This window comes from Melopsittacus undulatus, chromosome 3 (assembly GCF_012275295.1).
Source record: "Melopsittacus undulatus isolate bMelUnd1 chromosome 3, bMelUnd1.mat.Z, whole genome shotgun sequence".
NCBI classification, from domain to species: Eukaryota; Metazoa; Chordata; class Aves; order Psittaciformes; family Psittaculidae; genus Melopsittacus; species Melopsittacus undulatus.
The window spans coordinates 72730325-72746266 of NC_047529.1; the positions used below are offsets into that span (position 1 = coordinate 72730325).

The 15942-nt window shown below is 39.3% G+C and overlaps 1 protein-coding gene across 3 annotated transcripts in view; it reads right to left on the minus strand.

The window, feature by feature from the left end:
• The window catches only part of MAP7 (microtubule associated protein 7), a 111522-nt gene that overhangs the window by 92664 nt on the left and 2916 nt on the right, over window positions 1-15942 (minus strand). For 2 of the 3 annotated variants that reach the window (XM_031053992.2, XM_031053991.2), the window contains exon 2: window positions 5503-5649. The exons of the other annotated variant lie outside the window; for it this stretch is intronic. In XM_031053992.2, coding sequence (XP_030909852.2) covers window positions 5503-5649 — 147 coding nt within the window. The remainder of the gene's footprint in view (window positions 1-5502; window positions 5650-15942) is intronic. 3 annotated transcript variants of the gene reach the window in all.

Consider the following 15942-nt stretch of genomic DNA (forward strand, 5'->3'; position numbering starts at 1 on the left):
CAAATAGCTTATACTTTGAAGACTATCAGCATCCTGCTTTTCTGGACTCTTGCCATCTATACACTCAATGTCAAGTATGTTCTCTGAGCACTGGCATAAAACACAGGTTGTTTCCCCCCACAACAACAGTTGACAAAAATATTTGAACGCAGTCTTCCAGAATCAGCAGTGGAAGTCTCTTCTCATGGAAGTGAGCTAGAAGTGTAAGGCGATTCCTATCCCGCACAGATAAACTCTCAGTTGTCCCAGCACACACTTTGATGAACAGACGGTGTTACAACACAAGCTAAATCCTCAGACCTGGGACTTTCACTCTGAAAGCCAGAGGGACTGAACAGATCAAATTTGCTCCACTGGTCTACAGACGTATTCCCTGCTAGCCCTGAGACTTCCAGCATAGGCTCTTTGCTTCATTGCCAATAAACAGCTTCATATTAGGAACACCACCATATAGGGTGGTGAGGCACTGGAACAGGTTGCCCAGAGAAGCTGTGGATACTCCATCACTGCCAGTGTTCAAGTCCAGGTTGGATGGGATGTTCAGCAACCTGGTCTAGTAGAAGGTGTCCCTGCCTATGGCAGGGGGTTGGAACTAGATGATCTTTGTGGTTTCTTCCAACCCAAACCATTCTATGGTTCTATAATCTCTTTGTCTTTATTATAAATAAGCTATTGCATGCTTGCCATTATCTACTGTCATTAACAGCAAAATTCGACAAAGGAGGCAGCTTTGTAGTAGCTTCCTGAAAAAAAAAAACCACCTACAATTTCCTTCTGCAGCCCCAATTGCTGCAAACTGTGTAACAAATATAGGGTTGGCTTGTTTGTTTGTTTTTTTTTTGTTTTTTTTTTTTTTTTTTTTTTTTTTAAGAATGTATGTCCCAGATACTTTAAGAGTAGTTTTTAAATAAACATCCGGGGGGGGGGGGGGGGGGGGGGGGGGGAGGGATTAAAAAACCAATCACAGGTACTTTTGGACACTTCTGGACTTGGCTAGCAGAAAGAAAGAGGAAACACAGAGAAACATTAGCAGAGCTCACCGGAAGGTGCGGGATGACAAACCACATTGTTCAGGTTCTCAGCTGTGCCCCTTTACACAACCAACATTGTAATGGGAATTGGTACCTTTTCTTCCTTCCACCCCCTCTTTCCCCTAACTTTGTCTCAAATGCAGATGGGCAAGATAAGGCTACTAACTGTCATGAAAACCTCCAGTACTTGGTTGTGGTCAGACAGTTCATTAGCCTTTAATAGCTGCTCAGTGTTCTGCCCAAAACAAAGTGGAGGACAGTCTCCTGACTAGCATCAAGAGGCGCCGTTGGGAGAACCACCATCCCAGGCAGTTATGCTGGTTTAAAGCATGGTGAAAGCCAGAGACCAAGCTGTCATTCTGAATCCTGCCTGGGGCACAGACTCCACAGTGTGGGATAAGATTACACCTCCACACCCCATGCAGTACCTGTTTTGTAGGTATACAGTTTCAGTTTCCAGGACTATTAGTTTAATGCCCTTGCAGATGCCAAATTCCCTTTTCTTTCAGGTATCTTAAGTTTGTATTTGGGTATAGACACATGGCAACAAAATAACAACCAAATTAAAAGTTAGCCAAACTGAATTTAACAAGGAATATATATTTTCCTAATACATGCACAACACTGAGACTAAGCACACAGTCATGTTAGACGAGGGAGCTTTCTCTCTGGATGAACAAACCTTACTTCTAAAAGCATTACACAAAAACATAACCACCCATGGAACTGCAGCAAAATATGCTGGCAATCACAGACATCACTGCCATGCACTAAAGGACTGGAAAAAGCCCTTCAAGATAACAAAGAATCAATCTTACTGTACAGAGACCTAAAGCATGTGTGCCTAGCTTTGTATTAACAGCAGTACCACTTAGCAGATTAGACGTGTGCTCCCTTATCACTTAAATAAGCAGGCAGGTGAAGGATTCCACTGGTAGGTTAGTTGAGACTTTTTTCACTAGTTTGCCATAAATCTCATAAGGCAACCATTTCAGTTATTATTCAATTTCATAATCCAGCACCATAAGCATTACTTTTCTACACTGTATAACTTTAGAAACAGCATTATCAACATCTGAGAAGGCATTTGCCCCCAGGAGGAAGAAGAGAGGAGGTATCACTTAATTTCATCTAATTATGAGTTATCAAGACTACATCCAAAGTGCACAAAGTCAACAGGGCAGAGGAGGGAAATACTAAGGTGAATTAAATTGCTTGTGCCTGAATTCAAGGAACAGCTGAGGCCAAAGTTCACACAAAGAGGATGGGTACTTTTAAGTAAACGCTAATCTACCTGGACATATCTTTGTGATTTATATAAAGAACCACATTTGCACACTATCTTCAGTCACAGAAATAATACTTGGTTTACGGCACAAGCTCTAAGGGAACACTGAAGCTGTTAAGTGTGTGGTTCTGTGCCTGTTTTGTCTAGTTTCTCTGGGGATATAGTTGCAAAACTGCTAGAAAGCTGGTGACTAAAACCAAAAACAATACAAGTACAAAATAAGCTTCTGTAAACTCATACAAATTGTATTTGAAGAGTGTGCTATGTAGCAAAATCCTTGTGTGTTACAATGGGAGAGAATAGAGGCTGTTAATACAAGTAAAAAAAGGCAATTCAAAGTAATTATTATTTACACTGTTGTACTATGCAACAGTGGGACCTCAAGACCCTGCAATAGTGGGTGCTACACAGACACGTAACAAAAATGCAGGTCTTGTCCCAGAGACAGGAGGAGGAAAGGAAATTGAAATATTTGGTGAAAAAGCAGTGAATACAATTCACATCAAAGGACAGGAAGTATCAGGAGTACGTGGGTACAAAGATCACTGCAGGCTTTTTGATAACTCCAGATAAAAAAAAACACTTTCATTTCATTATTTGTTTACACTGGAGGAACAAACTCCTTGCCTACTAGACTTCAGATTATAGTACAAAGACAAGAAAAAAAAATGGCAGATATCAAAATCAGTTTACAGAAAGTCTCACAAATGATAGCCACTTTATGATCCACATAAATGTTTCCCAGATGACAAAAACAACTCTCATACAAACACTAATCAAGCCTCAGTATTCTGAGAAAACCTGAACTACCAAAATGTTGATTATCTTAAAACTTCTGATGATATTAAAATATCCTTAATGGAGGAACAAGCTGCCTTATTACTTTGGAGTATTAGATCCATTAAAGACCTCTTGGGTTTTGAACTGTTCTGCTGTACAAAGACAGGGTCCAGCACAATTACAGAAATGGCAAATGAAGAAGACACGTAGTCCACCTCCCATAAGGATAACACTGGCTTAGTATGTGCTTGGGGGGTGAAAGGGAAACCATCTCAGCAGGTACTCGCTGACCAAACAGGACAGGTAAAGAATTGAGATAAACACTGTAAAGTAGCAACAGAACAACAGACTCTAAAGACTCAAGGAAGACTCACATGAGTCGATCCACACACCTTGTGTTTCTGCTCAGAGCTGCAGCACTGGAGTGACCTTGTTTGGTACCATGAAGGGAAAGGGTGAACACCATCCTGAATACATGCATGACCGGGCATTCCAGCTCTAACCCATCTAGCCACTGATAACACATTCAAATGCACAGAAGGGTAAATAGCTACATGTATCAGTGTGCAAATGATGTTCTATAGACAGTATGAGCCATTTTAAGCCTTTAGTAAAAGAAAAACAAATGAGTATACTTCCACAATATTTTGTACAGACTCCTACATTATTTCTCACTAGGAGTATTCAAGGTAAGCCACCAAATTTTTACCTTATTAAAAGTACATACATCTGTTAGTTTGCTGTCTGTGCTTCTGACCATATTTATCTATTTACATATCACAGCAACGAGAGGAAAAAAAAAAAAAAAGAATAACAGAAACTGGTTTCTCAGTTACAAGAGATTCAAAGGATAATCACATCTGTAAAACCACTGCAAGTAGAAAACACTAAGTCAACAAGAAATTTTACCCTCTTAAACTATCAGTGACATTGAACAAAACCAGGAAAATTGGTGATTCCTAGCTCTGTGGACTGTTGACTCTGGAAACCATCCAGTAGATGCTAAAGGAAAGCAATATGCTTCTTAAAACATTAAAAAACTCAGTAACCTCACACTAGAGTTTATATCTCCATTTTATATGGGCAGTTTCAAATGCAAAGAAGAGCAAGTAACTATGTACACAAGACCTGAACCCATTAGGTACATTAACAACTACTACAAATATGTATTTCATCACGTCACTAAATCTGTCAGGTTCTTTACCGTGCTGAGGAATACAAACTGCACACTCAAAAAAAAAAAAAAAAAAAGAAATCTGAGTTCTGAATTTGTTTGTAAAAGCTGCCAAGCCATCCTTTTCCTTTAAGAATAAAAAAAAACCAAACAGCTGTAAATGATTCAGCTCTAATAAATATACATACTATATATTTGCTATTTAAATGTTTGCTAGCCTCTCCTGTTACATGGTAGAATGGTAACATCTGAAATTTGAAACACTGTCTGGAGGCTACAAAGTAACATTTGCTTTGTAAACAAACAAACAAAAATCTGTTACCATTTCACCCCCATCCTGCGTAAGACCAAAAAATGAGTGCTCATATAAATGGAATTAATTGATCACTAAGAAAATAACAATTCTAACAATCACACTTAAAATTCCAGTCACAATTGTAAGGTGAAGGATCCCTGCCAGACCCACAGGATTTAAACCCTAGGATCCATATGGGAAACATTAATTACATGAAGTGAGATAGGCAAGGGCTGCATAATCTTAACAGACCTCTGTTATAAACCAATGGCTATCAGCATGCCTTTACCATTACCATTCACCCAAGTTAAACACCATAAATATTTTTCTTTAGCAGTTAAAATATGTTGGGTTTGGGGCTTTCTGTGTTTATGGGTGTTTTGTTGTTTGGCGTCCCCACTCCCCTCAGACATATGAAAATCATATCTGAACAATGTGTATTTTTCTATACTTTGCCAAAAGCACACTGCCTCTCATGCACATGAATGGAAGTGTATAGCTGATGTTACATTGTCTTTGGCAAAACTGCTTTCTATAACAGGCAGCTTTCTGTATTCCTCAACCCTACAATCACCTGTCTTTTTAAACACTTATTTATTAAAACTGTGAGCAGAAATCAAGAAAACACACAGAAATTCAGTAATATATTTCTGATTCAGGACCCTTGTCCCTAGCAGAAAAAACGGGGTTAATAACTAAAAAGTATATTTTTCTTCCTATCTGAAGCAGATGATTGCATAACAAACCAGAGGATTTAAATACAGGCATCTCTCAAGCATAGTGCATTTGTGGGTGCCAGTATGCATTGCCAAACTGCACTAGTCATATACAGAGTCTTTAAAGCACACAGAAGAGCTAACAAAAACAGCAACTGTGCCTGCTGTCCAGCGTATTTCACACACAGCCCCAGTCAGGCTGCAGAATCGCAACATACCTTTCAGTCTTTTGGAATTCTCATTCTTTTGCTGCTCATCCTCTTCGTTAATGGTGAATAAACCCAAGGGATTTGTCCTGGCACTTTTCTTCAGTCTCTCCTGTCGTAGGGCAGTAGCTGAACCAGACATGTTGCTGTTGCCTCTTGCTTATTAAGAAAAAAAAAGTAAGAAACTCCAGCCCTTACTCAGCCGCTAGCTGCAACACTGCCTGTTCATTTGAGCACTTGTAATAGATCCCCTATGGATAAGCAGTACGCAAACAGATGATAAATACCAACATCCAGTCAGCCGCAAAAAGCTTGCAAGTCTTTCCCCACCTTCAAGAAAAACCCTAATTAAAGGCACTTTAGTTTGGATGCTGCTTGTCACTGCCTTAACCTGTTAAATCAGATCCTAGCCCACAGCTCTGGGTTCTTTGCGGCAGCACCTTCCTCCTGCAAACCTCTTCCAGCTATAGCAGACTAAAATATTCAGCACGCCACACAAGAGGAGAAAATATGATACGCTGCTGTTAACAGTTGCCCTGACAACACCGACATATCCTAATCAAAGAAGGTCTATGAGTGTTGTCTCCTCAGCTGCAGCAAGCTGGCCTTGGGAATGCCAGCTCCTGCACGCTTGCAGAGAGCTGGAAGCACCTCGGCAGCAGGAGCTGCTCCTTCCTCCTCACAAGGCAGCAGGAGAATGAAACTGTGCTTGCACAAGCAGATGAGCACTGAGTGAAAAGAAGCCTGGAAGGCTCCAGGCATGAACCTGCGTTTTGCCAGCTGCTCTGTTTATTCATGTTTAGAAATATTAGCCTACTCTAAAACTAAAACAATGAGGATGAGTTGTCATCTTCTATATACGCATGTATTGGGTGTTTCCCCTCACTTAGCTCAATCACCTTCTTATGCAGTGCATACCTTCTGCATTAGGAATGCACACGCCCACAATTACAGACAGGTGTTGGAACATTCTTTTCCATGTGTGAAAACTCAAAAAGCAGGATTTCTAGCTTGTACAGACAACAAAAGGACTTTTAGAGTGAATATTCTCTACCACACCATTAGTTTTATAGCACCAAACATTAACATTCACTTTGCAAAATGAACAAAATGCAAACAGCCTGGGTGGTTTTAATTAGTTGGATTTCCTTCATATGCTCGATTCTGGATTTTCTTTAAACCACTTACAACACAGCAGTTGCTCACAAGTTTTGCAGTCTGTAAGTTCCATCCTTCACAGCTCCAAATGCCACTATGCAACATACTGGATGTTTTACCTGTGAGACCTTAAACTTTATCCACTTCCACCTGTCTAATTCAATGTGTGCTCACCATTTAAAATGCTACTGAAGAAAACCTGCAAGCTAAAACGTTCCTATAATGTTAAAAAACCAATATTTTCCACTATTATTTTTTAAGAGAATCTTGATGTAACCTGATCAGCCACCACAAGATGGCACATACATTAGTAGGCAAGTCTGCAGGTGCCTCATTGAAAATACAAGATTATACAGATGTATATGATCACCTCAACAGCACGGGTAACAATACTGAAGAAGGGTCAGAGTTAAAACAGTCAACGTGCTATGTACCACAGTGCCCTGGGATGCTCTTTACAAAGGAGTTCTGGATCATGCTCAGCTGGTAGGATAGCTCTGTTGTCACATACCTCAGGCTCATCAGCCAGGAACCCAGTGGATGCGGAACAAAGCACCACCTGTAGGCTCAGCAAACTATTTTTTCTTCTTCTTCAGCATGGGCAAAAAACACCCAACCAAAACAGAAGTATTCTGCATGAGGGCACCAGTTCTGTACCAAGCCCACAGTCCACCTCCAGTACGTATTTCCTCTGGGCTACTTCCTGCCATTTGGTTACACCTTGGACTCTGGGTGTATGTGGAAGCTATGCATGATGAGGTTTATCTACAGTTAAGGACACTTTGTACTAAAGGGCATAGATCATAAACATAAAAGAGTAAGAGGGGAAAAAAAACAAACAACCTGCAACAAAACAAAAGCTCCAATACAAGTTGTTCTTTAGTTCAGTAATTTGCATTCTGGGGTTTACAGAGGCTACTACTTTGTCTTGTAAGACAAACAGCACTATCCACTTAATGTGGACAACAAATACTACATAACAATACACACATAGTCACAAATAGAGGACAGTAGTTGGTACCATTACTACTTTTCATGGATTCCAAGACTGTTGCCAAAAGAACAAAGGCAACAGAAAACAACACTTATATGGCAGTTTAGTTAAATATCACTCTGCACCCTTTCACTGTTCTAAGTCATTAAGAAAGGATTCCTGCCCTTTAAAACATTATGTTCAATCAATTGAACATTTTAATTGCTAAACTCCTTCAGTAGGCATTTTAAATCATATAACAAGTGTCTACTAAAAATACACCTGACTGGAGTGGCTTCTGAAGAGGCCTTCATACTTAAAGTATGACAACATTTTCAGTGTCTCCTTATCTTTATTATTTGAGGAGTCATGGAGAAAACTACAAGACTGAGAATGCCTTCCTCGGGCCCTGCAGGATCCCCTGCAGTCGTAAGAGTGACCTGCTCTGAGTACAATACATGACTGAGTTTGATGCTTCAGAGGCTGGTGAAGATGAATTTTGGTTATAACACACAGGCAACAAGGTGTTGGTGCACATTTCTTTCTGCTTCCTAATGCAGAGGTGAATTGTGACAGAGGAAAAGGACCAACAGCACATTTGGCTTACGCAGCCTCTTTTATTTCAAGGTCTCTGTGGTTAAAAACTATGCCAGCCCACATGTTTCCAAATGCCTAACAAAATGGCACCCTAGCCACCTGCAACCTATTACAAGTAAAAACCATCTATTACACTAGAAGATACCACAGAACTGTAGGTACTTCAGTTTAAAAAAACCAAAAAACAAAAAACAAAACCAAAAACCCCAAACAACAAACAAAATCCAAAACCAAAACAGACCCCAACAACCAACTTCCTAATAACACTATTAAATATGCATAAAATGTACCAATCCTGCATACAACCAAACAGTACTGATAAATACCTTCCTCTATCCATTGGTTTAGGGAAGAAAAAGAAATTCCCGAGGTATTCCTAACAGGAAAGTTTGGCTTATTTCAGCCTTGCCTCAGCTATACAGAAGCTTCTATATGAAAACTGGAATGATAGCAATATTCCCTTGCGGAAGTACTTGAGGAACATGGTGGATAATTTTAGTAGCAAGGCTGCTAAATTCTTTAAAAAAATATTAAGAGATTTGCTTACATAGCCCCAGTTAGTGATTTCCCACCCCCAATCCCCAACCCCCCAAACCCATTACTCATACTCAGTACCAATACAATCACAGTTCAGCTCTTACTCATGGGGTCAGACTCTCTTAAGACATGAGGGCAACTCTATCTCCAGGGTGCTGGGTAATTTTGGGGTTTTTACAATAATTTCAAACTCATTATCAGTTAAACCACTACACTTAAACACTCACTTTCACCCACTGGATTCTACAGGTGTAGTTATCTGCACAATCTGATATGCAACAGTCTTAACAGTTCGAACAGACTATCAGGATAATTATATTGTGATCTGGGAAATGTAAATATTTATAACAACGTGCTAATTGATGTTTCTGCTTTAACATCAGGTATTAAGGCTTGATATCTCTACCTAAGAAATTAAAAGCAAGTTGAAACCAGTCACCCAGTCACCTACATACAGTCTGCTGTGGTTAATCTGATAATTTTCAGTGGCTGAACTCTAGATTTGCCATCTTCTTTCATTCACAGGATTGTTTCAGTCCCTGTAAACTATCCAAACACTACATGAAGCTCATTACTGTGATTTAGCATATAATGAGTTGCACACGATAAGCTCATGTTCTACATCAACTGCCTTGCAAAGCACTCTGCCAGTCTGAGTTTACTGAACTGAACCTTTTTGCTCTTTCACAGGGAGGAGTGAAGACAAAAGGCAGCATTCAACGCAAGTTAGCTAACTAGCAGAAAGGAAAACTATCTTGTCTTTGCAAGGCTTTATGTCTTTTACAAGAGTTGGCAGGCTGTGCTAACTAGGACTGTACGTTTTCAAGAAAAAAACCCAACAAACACTTGATAAAAGATGGCTTCCAACTGGTGTTATATCACTGGGCATGTAAGGTTATATTACAGAAAATAAAGCCAACTGAACGCAGGCTCATATACTACTGTAAAAAGGACAAAAGAAATTTATGGACAAATTGCCTATGAAAAGCCCTGCAAACACAAGCACTCATAAGCTGAATCACAGTATGCAGATTTTTCCCGCCCACACCATGAGACACCCCTATGTTTATGAAGAGATTTCATGGTTTTCTCCTGCTATTTCCTTTGCATAAGAGCAGTTAAAATGTAGTTTTAAAAGAACACCATACCCAAAGAGCAAGCAACCAAGAAGTCAAGAGTTTGACTGGAGAGCCAACCCTTCCCCCTCTCCCCTCCTGAAAAAAAAAATCCCAAATAAACAAAATCTCTCAAAACAACAACAATAAAAACACCCACACTGCAAGAAGGCAAGAAAAACCCAACCTCTCAACAATTTCAGGCCTCACAAGCTGTCAATCATAACACACAAAAATCTACTGCCTGCCATTACTGTGAAACCCAGATATGCCCATCCATCGGAGAGACCACTCCAGCCTTCAAGATCCCTCTCCTCCCTGCTGCCACCCAGAGGGATTAAAAAATAATAAAGTTCAAGGCACAAATGCAGCAAGCCAGCTTCAGAAGTCAGAGCAGCCTGTTCACCACTGCTCGCCCTTCGGACACTTAAGCACTCCAATACCTGAGGTAAGTCACAATCTCCAGCCTCAGTTTCTCCAGTTATAAGATGAAACAAAACCTTCACAAAAATTCTTCTGAAAGAACTAATTGATTCTAAAAGATACTTTCTATTTTAAAATACTTCAGGTGACCTTACTGTTAGAAGAGCTACCCAACAACTATTCAACTACTGAAACAATAGAGAGAAGTTCAGACTCTGAAAACCACAAGCTGAACAGAGAAGTCACACATGGTGCTTCAGTGGTTTCAGAGCATTATTCACAATCCTGTTCTTGAGTTTTGTCAAAACCTAGTAACAGCTAAAGACCATTTTCTTGTAGGGTATAAAATCCAAAACAAAGAGAAAAAAAGCAACCATAAAAATAAAATAAAATCATAAACTTGAGAGAGGCCTGAGTCACAGAATTTGTAAAGCAAAATAAACACTGTTCTCCTTCTGTTCTTAGACATTGATTTAAGGCTTCCCCTCAACTTAAACGCATTTTATATCACAAATTAGATCAAGTCAATATATTAATGTATGCTCCTTTCAGAGTATCAGTATTTAATTGTTATTTCTGATTTTCTTAGTACTGAGATGTTCAGGACAAGGTAGGTATCTATCTTATATAGTAACATCAAGAAAGAATATGCCATTTTGCATTTATAGACGTGTTTTCCTAGCATGAAAAAGTAAGGCTCCAGATGTTTTTCTTGGGAAGAAAGATAAGGAAAATCAAGGTATAGTTAAAAGATTCCATCTCATTCTGCAAAAACAGTACACCAAGAACTTTCAATTTACCTACCCATCAAAGCACACTATCATATTTTGCATGAACATGTGCAAGATCAATCATCTATGCCAGAAACTTTTTTAAAAAACTCATCTAAAAATACATAACATGGGTAGTGTTGCATCACTGAATAACTTGAGTTGGAAGGAACCCAGAAGTCCAACTCCTTGCATGACAATGTTGGAATATATGGCCACTAAACTCCAAGCTCAATCTCTCTCTAATTTTCTTCAGGAGACTCATCTCTTTGCATTTACTTTCTGCTTCAGTAGGCTTTAAATCAGGCCAAAACAACAGAGAAAGTAGAGGCTTTTCTTTTTTATTTGATTCATGTGAGAAACAGCTATTTACTCAGCATCAAATGACTACAAACTTTTTTTTCAATGCCATTTAAATCTAGGATAGAATAAAATAGCCTTAAGAAGACAGACAAGATTCTATCCATTCTGTTTAAAAAAAAAACAAACAAAAAAACCCCCCAAAAACAAACAACAAACAAACCATTGGACATTGCAAAAATAGTCACTATATGAAAAAAAAAACAAACTTGCTTTCATCAAGCCAACCACTATCTCAAACATGACACACACCTGATTTTTTCTACTGCTGCTCTTCCTTCTACCTCTTAATGTCAAAAAATGACAGAATAACCTTGTCTTTACAGAGGTTTCTAAGTCTGTCTTGAAAGATACCTCTAAGGCCTTGCTTTTATATACAAGATAATAAAGGACTAGCAGGTTATTTTTACAGCAGTACATTCATTTTTTTTAACAACTTTAATATTTAGTGTAAACATTATTTGCATTGATTTCTTCTTTCCACCTTCTTGGAGGGAAAAAAAGACCCTCTGCATTAATCAGTAAGATTGCATATAAAATGCTAGAGAATAAGAAGGGAAACCTTCATCTTTTTGGTTAATGAGAATCCTGCTGTCAAGAGTATAGATGCACTCTGAATAGCTTTAAATAAGCAATGAGCTGACTTCCTTCTAAAAGTCAAGGCCATAAAACCACAGTAGCTTCATGAACTTATTCTTCATTCATCCACTGAATTAGGTGCTTCAGCTCAAAAAACAGCAGAATCATTCAGCCTTTTTAAGCACGCACGCATTTAAATATGTGATGGGGGAATAGGGGGAAGCAGCAGCAGATTATTAAGATTCTCCACAAAGGCAGGTTCAGCTCTTTTCACCTTTCTTTCCAAGTCTGAACATATATGTCTTTATTCCAGTCTCATATCTCAGTATCTCCCTTTCCAATAAATTGAATCCAGAATTATTATCCACCTCTGTCTAAGAGATGAATAATTTTAAATAAGCAAGGTCTGGAAACAAGCAGCAGACACCAGGTCTTCATTTTCCTAGTAACTATCCTGACTACTTTGGCTTTTTTTAGCTTACCCATCTGTTTATGGGACCATCATACATGTTGCAAAGACTGTGCACATTCTATACTACTTTTATCAAAACAGCAAAACAATGCATTCCTCAGCTATAGGTGCTAAAGGGAGCCATGGCAATCCTCTCACATGATGCGGGAGACTTGCTCCTTCAGTCTTCATCCCTACCCACCACAGGTCTGGTGAAACATAGGCAGCTGTGCCAGCAGCAGCGCTGCCTACAAGACCCTGAAGCAGGAAGCAGACCCACCAGGACACACACCTCCACACACATGCTTAGGCACGGAGGTCTTTCTTGGAGGTGACCTCTTCCCAGTTTCAGCTCTCCCTCTTACATGTGCAGTTCCACACTATTAAGAGCTCCTCAGAAGTGAGTAGACAGAACGTGTTAACTGTTTTCCATTCTGACAATTAAACCTGTGTGCATTTCCATGCACAGGAAAAATCGAGGAGACTGGGAGCCCTGCCCTGTTCTGACTCAATCTCACTCATCAGAGCAAGAGATACATGAGTATGGAGATTAAAGTTTCATCATCCACAAATACTTTGTACATATACACACCAATAAAATAATCAAATACAAGATGTACATTAACAAGCCTTGTTACATTTCTTAATTAAATGGATTTGCATGGTATGACTAACTGTAAAAACTGCACAACACATAACATGATGAATAAAAACATATTGGATCATTCTTAGCCAATACTATTTATCTGTAACAATGATATTGGATCAGGCCCCATGGTAAAGCATATTCTGTAACTTCACAGCGCACGATCAGTTAAATAAGGAAAGGCAGCAAGGAACCTCATAGCACAGTAGGAAACAGGAATTCAGTAGAAAACAGAAATCATCAGTGCTAACTACCCTACTAACTAACAGCCTGGGCATCATTTCTACTGCTTGTATCTATAAAAAAAACAGTTTCTTTTTAAAATATGTAGTTTGTATATATGTTAAGAAAACCAAGTGCTCGCAAAGCACTAAAAATTAAGAGTGCTTATATTTGTACTAAGCTTTTTGGTAGAAATGTGAATATACTTCAAAGAAAAAGCACTAAGCTTTATCCTAAAAAATGTGAATGTACTTGAAAGAAAAGGCAATATGCCAAGAACAAATTAAAATTGCATCCACTGTTGTATTAGTGACAGTAACTGACAGATAGAATCCTGTGAACTATTTTGTGCTGTGTTCATCACCAGTCCTCTCCTGACATTTCACTTGCTAGCATGTTTCATAAAAGGTGTCCAAGAAGTCTGGACTAAGGGATTCCATTAACTTTAAGGAAGTACACCTTAGGATATCAGACACAGACATGAGAGATACTGGGAGACATTAGTACTTCATTTCTCCCCTTCATAATCTAGTCTTACTAGTGACTATGTCTGGGGCATAAATCATGCCATCATTTATATCTCTGAAGAACCTCAAAGTCAACAGGAGTTAGGGTTGCTAACTCCATCCATTTGAATAGTGAGGCAGCCTACCCCCTATCTGTCATCTTAACAGAGAAGTTAAGGTCATTTTCCTGGAACTGACAGATCTCCTAGTATACATATCTTCAATAGTTTTCTCCAAAGACACAAAGGGTATAAATATACTTTCTACTTATTTTAATGAAAGCAAAGATTGATTTTAATGAAAACAAATGTGCATGACTCCAGAATCAATACTAAGGAACAGCTGTAGAATTAAATCTGAACTAGTTTAATGAATGCACCATCTTCTCATAGTCTTTTTCACCTTAAACATGTATAATATGTCTGTTTTGCCAAAGTTCCTAGCAGTTCACTGCATTTGTTTAAGTCACATATAGGAGATCTCCTTCCTGGAGAAAAGGCAGGTGTGCAGTTACCACAACAAAATTAGCAGCACGCTGTGGCTTGTATTGTGGGTCCAGGCTTAAGCACATTTTTTCAAGTGGAAAAGAAAATATGTTGCTGCTAGATTATACAGTATTTACATAACTGAGGCAATTATTGCACTGATGATATTTAATTACCTTTAATACCACAAATAATTTTCAACTGTAAAGTATTAAACTTGTTTATCTGTGATAGTAATAAGCCAGCCATCAATCAGAACCAACTCTGATTAGTGTAAACTTATGATTTTTACAGTTTGAAATAACACCTACAAAATAACATCCATTTTGAATATGAAGCCCAACTGAAATGATAATGCATACTACTGGTGCTAGACATTAGAAGCTCTCTTCCTGTAGGGGAAGTAGCACTTACGCCAACTGCTTCGGCATCATTAAACAGGTCTGATATCTTATGAACTATGGAGGCATATTGTGGCAGTGTTTGGGGTTTTGCTTGTTTTTGCTTGATTTGTTGTTGTGATTTTTTTTTTTTTGGGTGGTGATGGTTGTTTTTGTGTTTTATCTTTCCTTTTCTTGTTTTTATCTTTCCTTCCTCCCTGCCCCTTTTTTACACTAGTAGTTATGGGAGTAGGCAGGTGGAGAGAGCCTGACTTACAATACACAATATACACATCAAAAAGCTCATTCCACAGTGTGTAGTCCTTACACAAACATTACTTGACCAGTGAAAGAATCCAAGAGACAGTACTTTAGCAGACTCCTAAAATTCTTATAGATGCCATCAGCTTTAACCTTCTCATCCACACTTTTAAATTTAGTTTAGTTGTAGCATTTTAATTCAACAAGCTACTGATAAATCCGAGTCTATGCACCTACAGCAAGACCTAGAGTACTGATTAAGGAAAACATTAAAATGAACACAGAACAAAGTAAAGAATTGTAAATTCTGGTATAGAATTGCAAAGTTTGAATAGGTTTTAAGCACGGAGGGATGGCAGTAGAACAATTACAGATCCTCAATTTATTAAAAGACAGGAAACATTCACAACAGTGCTGACATTTAAATTATTATGGATGGAAATTAGAGTGCTTGGAGACGCTTCCAACACTTTTGCCATCAGTAAGCATACAGTATCGCCGTGCTGCTGCAAGCCCCCGTTACCCCGTGGCGCTCTGTTTTCTGGCCCCCAAGATCCGAGCAGAGAGCAGCTCTCGAAGCAGCAGCTAACTCGGGTCGTGCACCGCCCGCAGTGAGGAGACTCGTCTGGCCGCCCCTCCCGGTGCCGGCAGCCGCGCATAGGCCGCGCTGAGGGCGCCACCCGCAGGCGAGGGTGAGTCTCGCCGCCCCCGACAGGAGAGCACTAACACCGGGTCCTGTGCCCGGCGGAGCCGCAGCTCCCCTAGGAGGGCATGGGAACGTGTGCCAAAAAACCCTTTAAATTCCCCCGAGGGAAGAAGCCGCCGGGAACCGAATGGCGTTTTAAGTTCCCATCTATTGTACCCCTGTACCCTAGTGGTACGCCCCATGATCTATCTGTTAAACCAACAAACAAAAAACACACCAGAACTCCACAGTAAGCTAAAACGTAATTTATTCTCAGATAGAGAAGTCACAAGGATATAGCAGC